At 49.6% G+C, this 17,292-nt stretch overlaps 1 protein-coding gene across 2 annotated transcripts; it reads right to left on the bottom strand.

The window, feature by feature from the left end:
* Positions 1–2,282: 2,282 nt before the first annotated feature.
* Positions 2,283–7,896, bottom strand: Upk3a (uroplakin 3A). Of its 2 annotated transcripts, XM_038344147.1 has the most exons (6): positions 7,845–7,896; positions 6,926–7,081; positions 5,704–5,983; positions 5,404–5,486; positions 3,713–3,845; positions 2,283–2,442 (listed from the first exon to the last, which is right to left on the bottom strand). In XM_038344147.1, the coding sequence occupies exons 1-6, from the start codon at positions 7,894–7,896 to the stop codon at positions 2,283–2,285; spliced, it is 864 nt and encodes a 287-aa protein (XP_038200075.1). The 2 variants fall into 2 exon arrangements, with proteins under 2 accessions (XP_038200075.1, XP_038200076.1); XM_038344148.1 differs by lacking the exons at positions 5,404–5,486; positions 5,704–5,983.
* Positions 7,897–17,292: the final 9,396 nt, after the last annotated feature.

The following is a 17,292-nucleotide window of genomic DNA, read 5'->3' as shown; positions in this document are numbered from 1 at the left end:
ATGGTCATCTTCGCAGCCTCTGGGCCGCCCGAGAGTGCAGGAATCCTATTAAACCTGGATATTTCTTAATATGGCTTGTTTTGATTTGGCTTGATTGGGAATTTGCGTCAACAGAGAGCTCATGTTAGGAAAAATTCCTAACACCTACCCCACCTCCAACACCACTTTCTTCTCAATAGGTCTCCTGTATAGCCAAGGTTATCCTCAGCCTCACTGTGTTACCCAAGACAATGTTGAACTCCTGATTTTCCTGCCTCTTCCTCCTGAGCGCCGGATTACGAGCATGAGCCACCACACCAGCCTGGGCTCTTTTATAAGGACATGGATCCCAGTGGTGAGGACCCCACCTTCAACAGCAAAAGTTTCAAAGGCCCCACTGCAATATTACCCACTGAGAGTCAAGACTTCAACTATGAATGAGATGAGGGGCAGACTTGTATCATTCTGCAGTGCCCTGGGAAGAAGAGTCTATTCACTACAGTGTGTGTGTGTGTGTGTGTGTGTGTGTATGGCCTTCCTTCAGCTGTAACTTTTCTGCTGTAAACAACCCCTGAGCTTCTCTTCCAGTGATGAGGGGTGAGCTGGGATGTGTTTTGCACATCCCAAAAGGGGAAGCATCTTGGTATGTGACTCAGAAAAGAGAAATGAGTCTCTTGAACCCAGACCCGGGACAGGAACAGTGCCTTTCCATGCACACATGAGCACAGGCAGACCTGGCGCCCTCCCTGCTCCCTGTATGTCTCCATGCACACATGAGCACAGGCAGACCTGGTGCCCTCCCTGCTCCCTGTATATCCTGCAGCCTCTTGGGCTTGCTCTGTGACAGTCTAATTCTCTGGCTCCTAGTCTTCCTGCTGGTCCGAGAACCTGAAATCATATTACACTGTTCGGTTGTCATGTGCTACTTGCACTCTGCAAGCTGGCTGTCACCCCCTTCCTACTTCAGGGTCCAGTGAGATTGTCTAGAGAATCTTCTGAGGCCCCTTGACTGGGGCTGTGCTGCCCCTCTAACTGTGACAGAAAGGATGCAGGACTAGGACATAAACCATTGCCACAGGGGTTATGTCTGCTTGTCCCAAGGTATAAAAATGACTGCAGTGGGAAAGGGAGTTTGGCAGCTCAGCCTTGGCGAGAAGGGCCAGTTGGGAGCTCCAGCTGACTGCCTTAACTTCCCTAGTCAGTTCCTGCTCGATATTGGGAGGGCCCAATTTGATGACATCATCTTGCTCTCTTGCTATTTGTTCCTTTACTTGGAAGCCTCACCTGAAGGGGCCCTCCCCTCTGCCCAGAACTCTCGGAAACCCAAGCTGACTGCTTAAAGGGGCCTCTCTAGTGGGTTCCTGCTGGGTTATTGAGCACCTGACTTAATAACGTTTTACTTTCTATCTTCCCTATCACTCATCTATCTACCTATTATCTATCTACCTATAATCCATCTATCTATCTATCTATCTATCTATCTATCTATCTATCTCTATCTATCTATCTATCTATCTATCTATCTATCTATCTATCTACCTACCTATCTATCCATCTAAGTCTCTATTCATCATCTATAGTGTATCTATCTATCTATCTGTCTGTCTGTCTATCATCTATCTATCTGTCTGTCTGCCTGTCTGTCTGTCTGTCTATCATCTATCTGTCTATCATCTGTCTGCCTGTCTGTCTATTATCTGTCTATCTATCTATCTATCTATCATCTATCTGTCTGTTTATCTATCTATCTATTTATCTATCATCTGTCTATCTATCTATCTATCCATCCATCTCTACCTACTTCTTTCTATTTAATCTTTTACTTGGGCTTGCTATCTACTTAACAAACTCACTCACTCTAAACTGAAAGCAGAGATCATTTTCCAGAAGGTACAGAACAGAGGCTATGATGATGCCCTCAGGGAAAGCAGTTTAGGAAGCTAGGTCAAGCTGGCCCCATAACAGCCAAGATCCAGCAGCTCATGTAACAGATGGGGAAGATGGTGAGACTCAGGGTTGAGAGCTGAGTAACTCATGTGCCCTCAGCCCCATATTTTGACAACAATGTCCCCATCTCCTGAGACCCAGTGTCCAATCCCCAATACAATGTTTCTCATATATCTATCCTGTGCTTGTGCTTTCGTTCATTCAAGATATCATCACTGAAGATTTTATTACGGATTTTCATGAAGTTGGACCAACAACCTTTGTTTCATCTTTGATCTGGTAAGAGCATAAATACCATCAGTGCAGACCACAAAACCAGGCTGAGAGAAGGCCACCACCTGGGACTGGGACTCGTTTCAGTCTTGAAGCTTGCTGGTGAACACCTCGGCTCTGTCTAGGGGTGGGCCACGATTCACAGACGCGTAGGAAGGCTCAGAGGTCCCCAAGATCTTGGGGACAGCCTCCTGGGTGATCTGTGAGTCGTGTGTTGTTTCCCCATCAGAGTTGCCCATGTCCCTGACAGAGAAAGAGAGATAGCCAGGGTTAGGGGAGCAGAGCCTTAACTTAGTACATTGCCTTTGAGGATGTAATCTCAACAAACAGTATTTTTGTAGCCCTTGTTTTGTGTAAGGCCACGGGAATAAGGGAAGTGTCACCCTTCTTGAAATTATGAGGATAGCTTCATGCCTGTGAGCTCGAGAATCGGAGGCCATTTTTCCAGGCCTTCAAAGTGCTCTGGTTGTCAAGGGGACAGATCACAGTCAACAGTGATCACACAGGGTGGACAAGTCCAAGGGGGAGGCTTCCTGGAGGAGGGGGCAGATGCTCTGATCCTGAAGGAGGATCATGGGTAGAAAGGCATAGGGGATGAAGCAGGAAGGGAGAGAAAGATGATCCAGCTGCTAACCAGACAGCTACTTTTGTTGACTGCTGTCATTTATCATAGGTGCTTTGACTTAAATGCCAGGGGACAGTTGGATTTCACTGCTCTTCTCTGAGCCCATTAAACCCATTAAGGCCTCCTTCTGGGACCCAGTCAATTTCAGACAAGCTTTCCCATCTGCTTCCCCACCCTCACTAGAACCCCTACCAGTCTCCAGAACCCCCCAGATTCCCCAGTGATCATACTGCAGGCTCACTGAGTGGCAGTGTGTGTGTGTGTGTCGGGGTGCTGATTCATGCCATGCTCCACCCTCCCAGGCTTCTGCAGTCCGAGACCCGGGTTCTAGGCCCAGGCTCTGACCTTAAGATACCCTTTCCACTACCAGGCCTCAGTTTTCCCACCTGAATGGGTGAGTTAAATAGCAGCTCCCAAGCACTGCTCTGAGGGCTTCACATGGCTAATTCCAGGTGACCTTTGCCACTCTATTGTACATGTTATTGTCACCTTAATTTTCTAGATGGGGAAACCAAGGACCTGTATGCCTTCCTGAGGTCACAAAACTCTATCACAGCTAAATCCTGACTCTTTTGTGGGATGTTGGGATTGAACCCAGAGCCTCCTACATTCTGGGCAAGTGCTTCACTGAGCTACACTCCCCACCCAAAAATTGAGACATAAATGGGCCCACTCCCACAACCTGGGGTGCACCTGAGCCCTTCCTTCAACCCTGGTAAATGGCCTGACCTTGAAATCCCAGGGCTCTGTTTGCTTTCACCCGGACCATGGCAGGCAGCTCCTGGCTTCCACTCCCTGCCCCATCTCAAAGGACCCAGTGCTGAATCTTTACTGGGGAGGGTGTTGCTCTGTCTCCAGGCTCTGGCCCTCTCAGCTGGCGGTACTCACACAAAGCTGAGGACAATGGCTCCAGCAAAGCCCACGAGCAGGAAGAAAGGTAGGGAGCCCAGAATGGAAGTGATGACAACCATGCCTCCGCTCCGCCGGCCCGGCCACGTGTCGATGGCTGAGTACGGGATAGCTGCAGAGGACCACAAGCCACTCACTCCCCAGGAAATGCCCCACCCTCAGTCTCCTTCCAGTACAGGAATCCCCTGCTCTGGCTGCCTGGAATCCAGGGTGACCTACATACCCAGGGCAGTAACTGCTCTTCCCAGGCTTTGGCCCAATGACCTGTCTGCCCCTCACCCCCTTCCATACTCTGCATGTTCCTGGTCACTCCATCTGTTTGCAGAAGGTTAAATATATACTAACTCAAGACTTCTGGTGACATGGACGGCATACTTATTCTAAACAAAATAAAGTTGAGCAAAGTGCTCAGAGGGGTTGTGGCTTTCAATCCTTCTGGTCAGTGTCACCCTTGGAAACAACAGGCAGGTCCTACAGTGAGCCAGTGACTTGTGGCACTGTCTATACAGATCCCTGGAGACCTCACACTCCACTTCGGTACCCCAGGTCTAGGTAGTCTCACATACACACTGAAACCCAGAGACTAACCCTTAGGACTGGCCCTGCTGCCGCCACCAGAGTTCCTAGAGGGATTCTACCACACTAGCCAGACAAGGAGGTGGAGGTGTCCACTGTGTGAGGGACAGAGACCAGGCTTATAGCCAGGACTCATCTCCAAGGATCTCAAGGCTGGTTTCTGCAATACCACAATAAATGGGAATGTCACAGGAGGCGTGACAGGGAGGGAGCATGGGTAGGATCACCCAGCAGCACAGACATGCCTCATATACCCACATACAACATACAGCAAATAGGCTGCACTTAAAGACACTACACTCATTACACACTCATAGATGTATGCCACACACCATGTAACCCTCAAGCACACACAACACACTTGAACTCACGAGTAGTTCAGTCATACTCACAGCCAGGTACATTCACACACTCATCCACCCATCAAGATACCTCACACCTTTATGTCCCTCACTGGTGTGTGAGCTCAGGAAACCTTCTGGAGCCTCAAGTGGCCCTTCTCCTGCTGGGGCAGAAGTAGGAAGCAGAGGTTTCTGCACTGGGGTCCCACACAGTCATGATCAGATGAGGTCTATCTCTGCAAAGCATGGATGTTCCCTGTATGTAAGTCTGTGCGACCCTGCGCTCCCTCCTGAGAACCCCGGTGGGACTAGGGGTGCAAGCATGACCCTTGGTTGTTCTGCAGTTTCCTGGCCCCTGCTGCCTGCCTCAGGGTTCAAAGGACTCTGAGTAAGAAGAGACATGGTTCTTCCTGAGGTCTTCCACCTAATCTTCAGTCTTTGGGCCATCTTGTGCTATCATGGATGCTTGCTATTGTGAGAATTCACAGGGCCACCCATTTCTGAATCCAGAGAGGTGACCCTGACTTTAATACACCCAGCCTGGACCAATCTCAAGCATGGAAGAGGGAAGGGATGGTTCTGATGAATGTATCTCAAGAAGCATTGCACTCAACGGCACAGTGGCCAGTTGTTTGGGGGACTTTCCCCAGGGGCAGTCAACTCTCCTCTTGGTCAATCCCTAGCCCTGCATTGCTGGGGTTCCTTAAGGAGTATCCCAGGACTGACTTGCCACCACCCCCAGCACGCACTTACGCCGGTTGGTACGGATGGGATCCGACCATAGAGTCTCATCTTGTACCAAGCCTGTGGATATGTTGACCAGGACGTATTTGAACCTGGAAGAAGGTGGATGAAGAGTGAAGAAGTGGATTTATCTATCCTTTGTGCCCAGCCACTGGAAACAGGAGAGAGGAGAACCATGGGGGACACACAGGAAGACTTCCAGGAGACAGCTATGGGTGGGGTCAGGACACCTGGTTCCTGAGTAGTATGACTTCCCCCATTTTGTCCCCTTCTTGGGTCTCCTGTCCTCCTACAGCCGCTTACACCCACCTGTACTCAGTAGCTGCCGTCAGGGGTGGGTTGCAGAGCCCCTGGAAGTTGGGGTCCCAAAGGCAGGTCCCGTTGTCGCCCACCCTGACTAGGTATGCGTTCAGGATCTCTGAGACCTGGGTCACATCTCCAACAGATTCCAGGCTGGGCAAGTCACCGCAAGGGGTCAGGTCAAAAGCCGCAGCTTTGTAGGGGCCCGACCTCCCGCCCTGGGTTTGCTGGGAGGTAGTGTTCAGTGGAGTTCCGGCGCTGCTCTGTACAGACACATTCCTGGAGCTGGCTGCAGAGGCAGTGCTGGGAGTCAGGACCTTAGTCACTCCAACTCAGCGGCCACCGTTCAGTCACCCATCACACACGCCCAAGCCCAAGTCTGCCCAGGTTGGTTCCGGGCACTAGGATGATTGGCATGTGGGCAAGCTCAGTGGGAACAGGAGCACTTCACTGTGAGGTGGTGGGTTCATCTCTCATTTGCTCTGTCTTGCAATGCCCTGTAACCCCCAGCTCAACAGACATCTGCCACCTGCAGCTGGCAGCCCTGGATTCTTTCCCCTATAAAATGGGAAGGGGTGGGGTAACGCCAAGGTGCATGTGCCTGGACCCATATTGAATCTCACGTTTCTTCTTTACTATATGGGTGACTTGAACCAATCACTTGGTATCTCTGGCCTCTGGACTTCTGCAAAATGGCAGAAAATTACCCCAGATGCCCACAGATTGGACACTCCTAGGTAGCTGTAGAGACCTGCTCACAGGATGGAATGCTGGGAAACCTCAGGAGGCTGTTAGTGGGTACCTGGTTCCCAAACCCAGAGGCTTGCATTGAAGGGCTGTGGGCTGGGTCAGGGGGAGCAATCCTGGGGAAAACCTTGAAACGACCTAGGTTTAAAAGTCAGTGAGATCACAATGCAATTGTAGGAACCCCAGAGAAGGACCCCCAACACTCTTGCCTTGATCCCCTGCTCTATCATAACACCCTGCATGCTGCTTGCAGACATCAACTCTAAAGTGGGCGGGGCAGCAGAATCTGATGTCTCCCCCACCAGCCTGGATGCCAGCACAAGTGCTGGTCTGGGGCACAGCCCTAGTGGTGTCAGTGTGTGCATGGGCAGTGATGAGCAAAGGGGTCCTAGACCTTCGCAGGCACGCAATGTTTCATCACCCAGCTCCCTCCTCCTTCCTGTGGACTGTCAAGGACCCCTTGAGAGGGAAACAGCTTCCTTACCTGAGTCGACCATGGCATAGAGGTAAACGTCATAAGTACCGCTGAGTGGCTCTGAGCTATCAAACATGCACAGAGGTTTCTCCAAGGCCACGGTGGTGAGGGTGGGGTTGTTGGTGGCAAAGGTCACGCTGGCCAGTTGGGGCTGGAGGTTCACAGCTGGCGAAGGCAATGAGGGTTGGAGCTGACCTCTGGGCACATTCTTGGGCACAGGCGTATCTGAACACTTACCGCATGTCCTGCACTGAGCCTGGCCTTCCCAATGGGCCAATTCACAAACTTCTCTCGGAGTTAATCAGTGCTGCCGTGCCCACCCCGCACATCCTACCCCACATCCCTACCCACCCCAGCTGCCCTCTGTCTGCCTCTATAAAGTGTTTCTGTCCCAGGATCCTTTCCCCTCCACCCCACTAATTCTTCACTTGAACCCTCTAACATGCCAGCCACATCCGTTTTCCTCCCTCTAGGACCCTTGGTGACCCCAGTGGTCCAGTCTCTCAGGAAAAACAGTGAGGTCCAGAAGTTCAGGGCTCTTCCATGTCTACTCTCAGCTTCAGCCCCTGTAGGCTCCCTCTAATGCTAATCCAAGATGGGCCATCCCTCCCGCTCCAGGGACTGGTCCCTTCTCCCTCAGTCCAGGGGTTAGCCACAGGACTGGGTCTGCTCTCTGAAGTCCCTGTATGGTGTTTTCCGGCAACACCCCTCAGAGGGTTGAGGCCGGCCCATGGAAGGGTGCTGGGATTACCATCAAAGGAAACACATAAATGTTGCCTGTTTCTCTTATACAGCTGCTAATACCTGCCTCCCTATTGCTGGAATCATAGACCATCCCCTCCCCAAATGAGTTTCCTAGTGCCACTCCGCGTCTCCGCTCCTCTTGGCCCTCCCTGGACACATCCCGGTGTTCTCATCCCCCGCTTACTCCAGCCACACCGCAGGCATCCGAGGGCCAGCAGGGCCCAGAGCAGGAGCATTGCCCGAGATGAGCCTCAGCGAACAGCGCTTCAACCTGCAGAGCGCACTCCTTGCCCTGAGCAACCCTGAGCACCTGCCACCAGCAACGGCACGCCCCGCCCCTCTCAAGCGGGCCAACTCAAAGCCTCTCAGTGTGGTATTTGCATACAGCCCAGCCCTGGGCTCCTCCCTCCAGTGCTGTTTTGGGAACCTTCAACCCAAAACCTCCCGACTATCCCTGCCGCTTCCCCAAAGCTCCTACTGCGTGCTGAAGCTGAGCTGATGCTTTCACAGTGCCGTCCGAGACATCCTCATTTTCGGAACCTCGGTTTCTACACTATAGAGACACTAATTCCGACAAGCATGAGCTCATACTATGTGCCAGATGCTGGTAAAATTATCACTCGTGGAAAAATGAAGTCCTGGATGATGGTTCTTTTCTGTTCTCAGACCATGCAAGACAGGTCCAGAGAGACAAGGGCTGCTACAAATGAACGGAATAAAGCCCTTTAACCCCTCACTGCTTCCTGAGACTCAATGGAGTGCACTCAATGGAGTGCAGCTCAGTGGTAGATGCTTGCCTAGGCAAAGCATGACCCCGGGTGGTCCCCCTCCCCCAGCAGAACTGAAGGTCGAGGGAGCCTCTTCAGCTGATGGATCTGTCAAGATGAAGCTGAACAGTCTTCCCAGCCACTGCTGTCAGAACTCGTTGATGATGAGAAACACATGGTCCCAGAAAGAGGGCTGATGCCCTGGGTGAATAGTAGAAGGGTTATGGGCTCCCAGTCTGTGGTGGGAACAAGAAGCAAGGTTTTCCTGTGAAGCGAAGAGTCTTGACCCATGGCAGAGAGCTCCTGCTGTTGAGGAAAGGGTATTCTTGTTGTGAGCCAAGAACGGGAGAGACGAAGCACAAGTGTGTTCACAGAATGCCTTGTGGACAGATGCCAACCCGAATGTTCCTGAGGGAGAGAAAGAGAGAGAGAGAGAGAGAGAGAGAGAGAGAGAGAGAGAGAGAGAGAGAGAGAGAGAGAGAGAGACTACAGTGCTTCTGGGTGCTTCTGCTCTTGGGGCCCAAAAGAGCTAGCAAAAATCTGCCAACACTGGTCTCTCTAAAGAAGATGATGTCCACCAACATGTTGTCTGGAAGCCCTTAAACGAAGAGGGTAAGAGACTCAGCACCAAAGCACCCAGATGGGCATCTTGTTACTCGCAGATCCTGCAACACAAACACCAACGTAACAACACACTAAGGAAAACAAGGAGGAGGCTGCAGAATGTGCTAAACTTTTGGCCAAGAGAATGAAGGAAATCAAAGAAAAACACCAGGAACAGATTGCCAAGAGACGTGGGCTGTCCTCGCCGAGAGCTTCTATTTCTGAGTCCAGCCAAAGTAAGTCTTTAAGAGGAACAGAAAAATGATCAGCGCTTGAAAAAAGAAGAGAGAAAGGATGGGGTCTTCACCTAAATTAACCAGTTCCCTCCAGCGTCAAGAATCTGTGCACATCTCCAATCAGTTTTATACGTAAGACATACAGATAAACAAGCCTGGGTGCAGGACCAGTAAATTAATAAAGTGTGGAATGGATAATACGTTCATCTGTGTGGAATCCGGATCTGAGTAAAGGTGCAAGCAACTATCTCGGGCCCTTCTTGGAAAAAGCTCTAAGGATACAATCCCTGAGCTAGAATCCAGGACCTTATTGGTAATTTGTTGGTAGTGGGGAGGGCAGGGCAAATTCTGTGGTACCCTAGCACTGAAGTTGTGCTTCCTAGAGAACGAGGAAGCTTTGGGATAGAGAAAGAACTCTACAGAGCAAGATAGGACAAGGAATATGGGCCTGCTGGTAAAGTGCTTGACTTGTAAGCATGAGGACCCAAGTTCAAATCCCTGGCACCCATGTGAGAAATCAGGCACGGTGGCACAGCTAGAATTCCAGTGCCAAGGAGGCAGAGACAGAGGAGCCCTGGGATAAGCCCCAAATTCAGTGCGAGACTATCTTGAAAAAAATATAGTATATAGAGGAAGACACCTGATGCTGACCTCTGGCCTGCACATGCAAACACACAAGCATACAAAACACACATGCACACACAAACATACATGCACATGCAAACACATACACCCAAACACACATACACACACAAACACACAAGCACACATAAAAACATACATGTACGTGCAAACAGACCTAAACACACATGCACACACAAACATACATGCACATGCAAACATACAACTAAACCCACATGCACATGCAAGGCACAAGCACACACAAACACACATGTACACACAAACATATGCACATGAAAACACATGCACAGACTTACAATACACATACACACACAAATAAACAATCAAAATGTTGGTATTTTTGTTTTTGGTTTTGTTTTGTTTTTACCTTTTCTGACCACTTAAAGAGCCTATCTGTTTTCCCACTCCTACCCTCCCACACCCCCAGCAAAGGTAAAATACTTACATTCTAAAATCTACTTCCTGGCAAAGGTCTCCTGGACCCTGAAGAAGGGCTGACTCCAGGCCGGGATGGGCAAGGCAGGAGAAGCTGGACTTTTGAAATCTACTAAAGAATGGTGAACACATGTCAAAGGAGCCAGTCTAGACCAGCTTGAAGAGGCACCCGTCACCCGATCTGAGGAACTTTGAGCACAAAATAAACAAAGGTGGTAATATTTTACATTTAGCCCATCTGATAAAATACAAGTCCTTGAGTCAATACTGATTCTGTACAGAGGTCTAGAGATACTAGCTTAATGCAGTGACCTAGCCAGGCATCACTGGACAGACAGACAGACAGCACGTGCTTCCTGGACTTACAGCAGTGAACGGCACCTATGCAGTGTCCTGCCCCCAAAGTTTCACCTGGGTCTACTCGGCAGGAAGCAAACCGAGGCCTGTCTGCCGAACAACCGGCCACACTGCTTTACAAATATCAGCGTCACGAGAGAGAAAAGACAACGTCAAACAGAGACTGAGAACTGAGGCCAGCTCAAGGGGACTAAGGGCATGTAGCTCCTACAGAGTTTGCATTTAGCAAACTTCTGACTTATTCATCTAAAAACGAGCAGCCTATCCAGGCACAGTGGCACGGGCCTGTAGTCCCAGCACTTAGGAGAAGTGAGGAGAATCTCAAGTTCGAGGCCAGCCTGAGCTGCCTGAGTCTCCCGGTCCAGAGGCTGGGACTGCAGCTCAGTGGTAGAGCACTCTGGCTAACAGGCACAAGACCCGGGTTCTGCCCCTGGTGCCACACAGATGCCCACACAGAGCGCTGCATAGTGCACACTGTAATAATCTCTGTAGTAAGGGCGACTAGTAGGATGTGGTGCATATTAAACAGCAGTAGTGCACAGACATTAAATCTCTGGACCAGTGAGATGGCTTGTACAGTGGGTAAAGGGGCTTGCTGCTAAGTCTGACACCCAGGGTCTGATTCCCAGGATCTATATCTGCCAGGGATGCAGATATTCCTGATTGATTGATTGCTTTTTTTTTTTTTTTTTTTTTTGAGACAGGGTTTCTCTGTGTTGCCCTGGCTGTCCTAGAACTTCCTCTGTAGACCAGGATGGTCTTGAACTCACAGAGATCTGCCTGCCTCAGAGTGCTGGGACTAAAGGCGTACACCTCTGCCACCACCTGACAGGATGCAGATATTCTAAATTGAGGCAAGGGGTCCTTCACTTTGACTGTAGGACTGTAGGAACAGTGGATCCCAACCAAGACACTAGAATTCTGCCAGGAATCTCACTTTGGGAGGAGAGAAAACTCCTGGGCTGACCAGAGGAGACGTTTCTCTCCAGGACAGACGTTCATAACTTGTCAGCCTACCTTAGAGAAGAGACAATGATGGGTCGGTGGTGTGTGGGGCCATAGCTTGATCCACACTGCTTAGCTCTGTATAGCACTGAACCTCTCTTCAGGGCCCCTAAGATACACCTGGAACCCCTGAATCTCTTTATCCCTCTACCCACCGCCGTCATGTTGAATAAATCTCATTTTCTGTCTTTCGATGTTAACTGGGCAGCTTTAAATGCTTTATCACTGACAGAGGATTGAATCTGACTTGTTGGGGGTACAGTCTGTGTTCCCAAGTCCGGTAACAGTAAAAGGAGAGAATTGCCTCCCATGAGACTACTGTGGCACACACATAGACACACACACACACAGACACACACACACACACACAGAGACATATATATGTGTGTGTGTGTGTATGTATATATATATGTATATATATGTGTGTGTGTGTATATATATATATATATATATATATATATATATATATATATATATACACCTCTATACCTCTTATCCCAAATAAAGAAAGAAAAAAAAGAAAAAAGTTTAAGATCTCGCTGTGTAACTTTGGCTGTCCTGGAACTTGTGATGTGGACCAGGTTGACCTGGAATTCAGAGAGATCCACCGGCTTCTGCCAATAGAGTGCTGGGATTAAAGGTGTTCACCACCAACCCTAGCATGGAAAAACAATTTTTCTTTATTCTTTTAAAGAAGTTCAATTTTTATAGTGGTGATGAGGTTGTGCAAAAGGAAACGCAGGCTGGGGGGCGGGGCTGGGGCGGGAGCGAGGGTGAAGCGTCCTGAGTCAGACCGGAAGAGAAAGCGGATGAAGGATGAAGGAAGTGTGTGTCTTGTCAACAGTTGTAAATGGAAATGAGTTTGCACACTGCTCTGTTGTCGCAGCATTCCCACAGGCTGGACATTTTTCAGTGTAAAAAAGTGGGGGAAGGCTGGGCACGTAGCTCAGGGACAGAGCACTTGTCTAGCGCGCATGAGACTCTGGGTTCACTTCCAGCGATACGAAAAAAGGGGGTGCAATTCTGTACTGTCCCCTCTCTAGGAATCGGTTCCCCTCTGTGGATAGGGTGGGGTTGGACACCCCTGGGCTCTGACTGGCTGGGTAGACAATTTATTCCAGGCAGCCAGAAAGTCCCAGCGATAGGCGCTCCAGAACAGGGGCGGGGTTTCCTGCAAGAGTTTTTACTGGCCTGCTTTTCTGACTTTGTGATTGTTTGTGCACCTTTGTTTTTACTGGGGGTCCTGGGGAATGATGTCGGTGGCACAGCCGCTGGTGAGAGAGAGCAGGCCTGCAATCCCATGACTTCTCTAGGCCCTGCTGTTTCCTATGAGAAAAACGAACACAACATCTTCTCATCTCCCCCTTTGTCCAATTAAGGGGAAAATGTTTAAATAATAATCCCCAAAGGCCCAAACATGCTTAGCAAAATAAATAAAACAAAATCTCCTTGTGTTTGTAGTCAGGTCTCCACTTTAAAGCCTGCTGGCTTTGGAACTTGGCTGGGAGATTCACAAGGAATGATGTCAGCCAGTTCCCCTGGGGGTGACTGGTGCTGATCTCAAAGGAAGGGGGGACTAATGAAGACCCCTAGGCAAGGTGACTCAGTGCCAGGGCATGGCAAAAGACAAAGAACCAGCCTTGATACTGCCCATGCCCCTGTGGTGGCCAAGGCCCCATGTAAACATTTCAAAAGCTTTTTGCAAGTCAATAATATCTTGGTTTATTGTGGTTTTCATTTGTGACAGTTTCACTATGTAGCCTGGAACTCACAGAGTTCCCTGTCTCTGTCTTTTTCTCTCTCTCTCTCTCTCTCTCTCTCTCTCTCTCTCTCTCTCTCTCTCTCTCTCTCTCTCTTTGAAGCTTTTTCTTTTCTTTTCTTTTTTTTCTGATAAATCCCAGGTCTCAAGTAGCAGGCTGGCCTCAAATTACAGAAAATACAGAAAAACTTCTGTGTGTAATGGAGGTTGGCCTTGAACTTCTGACAGCGTGCTTACGTAGGAGACCGACATAAATCTGGCAGGAGTTGGAGACAGGAGGATCAGAAGTTCAGTCCAGTTTTCCCTTGTCAACCAGAGCCTGTCTGAAAGTGGCTGGACTTCATTCCATTCGTGATCTGGGTTTGTGTGCCAGAATGCAGTCAACTGCTTCCTGGACCCTGGCCTCCAGGACCAGTATGGGGGCATCAGGAAGTTCAGTGCCTAGAAAGGTGAAGAACAGCCCAACCCTGTGCAGGCCTCTTTCGAGTTCAACATTGGCAGATTGTGGGGTAGAAATTCTTGCCCCTGAACTGCTTTTCCAAGAGGCCAGACAGACCTGCCTCGTGGGTTTTACAAGCTAGGGAGACTGCCGGCAATGGTGGACAGGCTTTCAGTGTTAGTCTCTGACCCTGGTGACGTGGAGGCTGTGGGATTCCATCACTCTAAGAAAGCAGAAAGACACTGTGGGAAATGGGGGTCCTCACTTTGTAATAAATGTACTTGGAGACTCATAATAGGGAAATCGAAACGGCAAAAATGGCTGGTGGGTCTCTTGGGAGTAGAACTGGTACTTATATTTCTGATGTGTTTCCCTTCCCGCTTGGATTCCACACTGGCTGAGGTCTTCGGGGAGTCATTGCCCCCTCCCCAGTGACCCCATCCTCTTGGTTCAGCACACAAAGCCTTACCTAAAACATATGATGGGCCTCGAAATTTGCGCTTTTTCTTATCATGAGCTCAGTTACAGAGCCCACTGCCTGAGACTTTGAACCCTAGAATGACTACAGAGCTTCTAGACGTGTGGAGCCAGCTACAGAAGACAGGGGTCCAGTGCCTCCTGCTTCTCGGCTCTCACTGTACCTCATGTGGCGAATGGGCTATAATGGTTTGTTTCTTACAGCCCAATAGAAGAAACCCAAAGTCCCAGGCTTCTGATGGCCACACATCTTGCCCCTACTCCGAGCATCCAAGTGGCTCTAAACAATCCCATCTCTCTTGGGGCTCAACCTTCATAATACATTCAGAAACTGTCTGACAGCTCAGCCCTTAAAAAACACGTACAGCTCTTACAAAGGACCCGCGTTTGGTTGTCTGCCGTGAAAGAGTCAACATCATCTAGAGGGGGCATTATTGTCCCACGCAGCTCCTGTTGGGGAGTCACATCCAAGAGCAAAATCCCACTGAGGGTAGAGATAGGGGCTTGTGACAGTGCCCCCATATCCTGTGGGGTATGTAAGCTTATTAATACTAAATGAGTGAATATGCTTTTAAAGGGGCTGGAGAGGTGGTTCAGCAGTTATAGCACTGGCTGCCCTTCCAGAGGTCCCGGGTTCAATTCCCAGCACCTACATGGCAGCTCACAACTGTCTGTCACTCAAGTCCCAATGACTCCTCCCGACTCCCTCACATAGACATACATGTAGGCCAAACATGGAATGCACATAACAAATTATAAATAGACTTTAAAATCAGAATACATAGCTTAGAAGGAAAAACAAAAAGCTCTTTGTGAGTGTCAAGTTCATCTTAGGTCATGCCAGACAAGGTGCCCTGGAAGGACCCATAGGACACTGGCGCAGACTGACCCTGGAGCAGAAGGGAGGAAAGTTTGTAAGTGTATTTTGAAGGTTATACTAACAGGTCACCATCGAAGCATTAGATGTAGGATCCAAATAAGGGAATGGATATCTAGAGGATCCAGGTCTGGCTGGAGGAGTCAGAGGGTGGAACTGGAATCTGCCAAATGAGAGAGGACTGGGGTAATTACAGATATAGGGAGGAGGATCCAAGACCTACTGCTCCCCTTCATACTACAGGAGAGGACCTGAAGTCAGGAGGGAGGTCAGATGTCAGTGATTTCCTGTTCCTGACAGTGTCCATCTGGGTCAGGATCTGATTCTCAAGCCGGGAGCAGTCCCTGGAGGCAGCTTCTCCAGAGCAACGGCCACAGACCGATTCACTGATTGACAACCTGACTTTAGGCAACATGTTGCTGGCCTGTCTGCTGCCCCATCCCATGCTGGACACAGAGAGCTGAGTTAGGTCAGATTCACCAGGGTCCTGGAGAAGCCTACATAACAATCCAGAAGGGTATGTGGGCGGGGACCAGCAGGCTTGGCTATAGCACAGCAGAAAGGTTAGCTTTTCTGGGTTAGTAGGGCAAAACTGGTTTGTCCACAACTGGAATGAAGCCTGCAGCAGACACAGCTCTGTCTGTCATCTGTGAGGTCTGGAAACCCTTTTCTGATCACTCCCTTGTCCCCCTATCTCCCACTAAATCTCGTCACCAGGTTCCCACAGGCCCCATATCCTGGGCCAACCCTAGTGGGTCAGAGCCAGAAGAAAATGCAAATGATGGACCTATGAACTCACGAACACTATGGCCGCGTGCACAGGGCAGGCACAGGTCCAAGGCAGAAGTGGCTACACACTGAGAGGGGGAACTAGACACAGGGTCTCACCCCTAACCAAAATGCTAAGTGCAATTGATACCACCAAGCAATGGAAAACCTAGTTTTCTCTAGTGGAGTGACACCGAGTATATTAAGCACACTTCCGGGGAGGCCCCTGCCCAGGAGTAATTGGCCAACATAAAATGAACTCAGGGGGTGGTTTGGGGAGTGTTTTGTATCATTTTGCTTTGTTTGGGCATTTTTTGTCTTATTGGTCTTTTGCTTGTATATTTTAACTTCTATGTTTGTGCTTTTGTGGGAGTTCTGTGGACGTTTCTGGTTTTTGTTTTTTAAAGAGAGAGAGGGTATAGAATTGGGTGGGCAGGGAGGTTGAGAGGGGCTACGAGGAGTTGGAGGGAGAAAAATAGGATCAGAATATATTGTACAGAAAATTCTTCGATTGAAAAAATAATTAAAATTTGCTTTGAGATTAAAAAAAAGAGAATTGAAGGTTGTGGTGATATATACATAAATAACAGCCATAGTTTGGGGAAAGGAGTATGACTGCAGGCTCTAGGGAGCAGCTTGCAGGAACCCCATGAGACAATCTGACTGACGACGAGCCTCACCCTGGCCTCACTGGGCTAAATGCCACAGCGACTGCCCTAGACTCTTGAGAGCCTGTATCTGGTACCCGGTGACCTCCCTAGATTCTTAAAAGTCCGGATCTGGTGCCAGGCTGCAGCTTGGTTCTACGCATTCCCATCCCCAAAGGCTGTTTTAGAAGTTCTTAGGCAAGCTGGAAGGAGACTATGGGTGGGGAGTTCCAGATTAGACACCCCAGAACTCTGTGCTTTGACTATTGCTCCCACCCTGTCCATCTGGTTCACTTCATGGCTGTTAGCAAGGGGTTTCCATGAATCTCTAGATCCACTGTCTCCATAGTGGTTTGGTGGAGAAACTGAGGCCCAGAGGGAAGAGGCAAAAGTCTAATCGTCCAATCAAAGAAGCAGGTGATCAAGCCCCTGCAGGGTGACAAGAGAGGCATGGCCTTCAGCGCCAGCGAAGCCGGGAGGAAGAGCGCCACAGCATAGAAGTGGGAAGGTCCATGTGAACGGAGTTAATTATCTGCTTCACTTTCCTGTCACACAGGACAGAGAAGAGCTGATGCTCCCTTTCCACTTCCTGGACCGGCTTGAGAAACACGAGGCAACCT

Source organism: Arvicola amphibius, chromosome 9 (assembly GCF_903992535.2).
Source record: "Arvicola amphibius chromosome 9, mArvAmp1.2, whole genome shotgun sequence".
In the NCBI taxonomy this organism is placed as follows: Eukaryota; Metazoa; Chordata; class Mammalia; order Rodentia; family Cricetidae; genus Arvicola; species Arvicola amphibius.
This window is presented reverse-complemented; position numbering and strand designations above follow the sequence as displayed.

Coding starts and splice junctions, on each gene's coding strand:
- Upk3a (XM_038344147.1), bottom strand. CDS start 7,896: ATGCTCCTGCTCTGGGCCCTGCTGGCCCTCGGATGCCTGCGGTGTGGC. Junction 7,082..7,844: donor ATGCCTGCGGTGTGGCTGGA/GTAAGCGGGGGA, acceptor TGCCTTCGCCAG/CTGTGAACCTCCAGCCCCAA. Junction 5,984..6,925: donor CTATGCCATGGTCGACTCAG/GTAAGGAAGCTG, acceptor CTGCCTCTGCAG/CCAGCTCCAGGAATGTGTCT.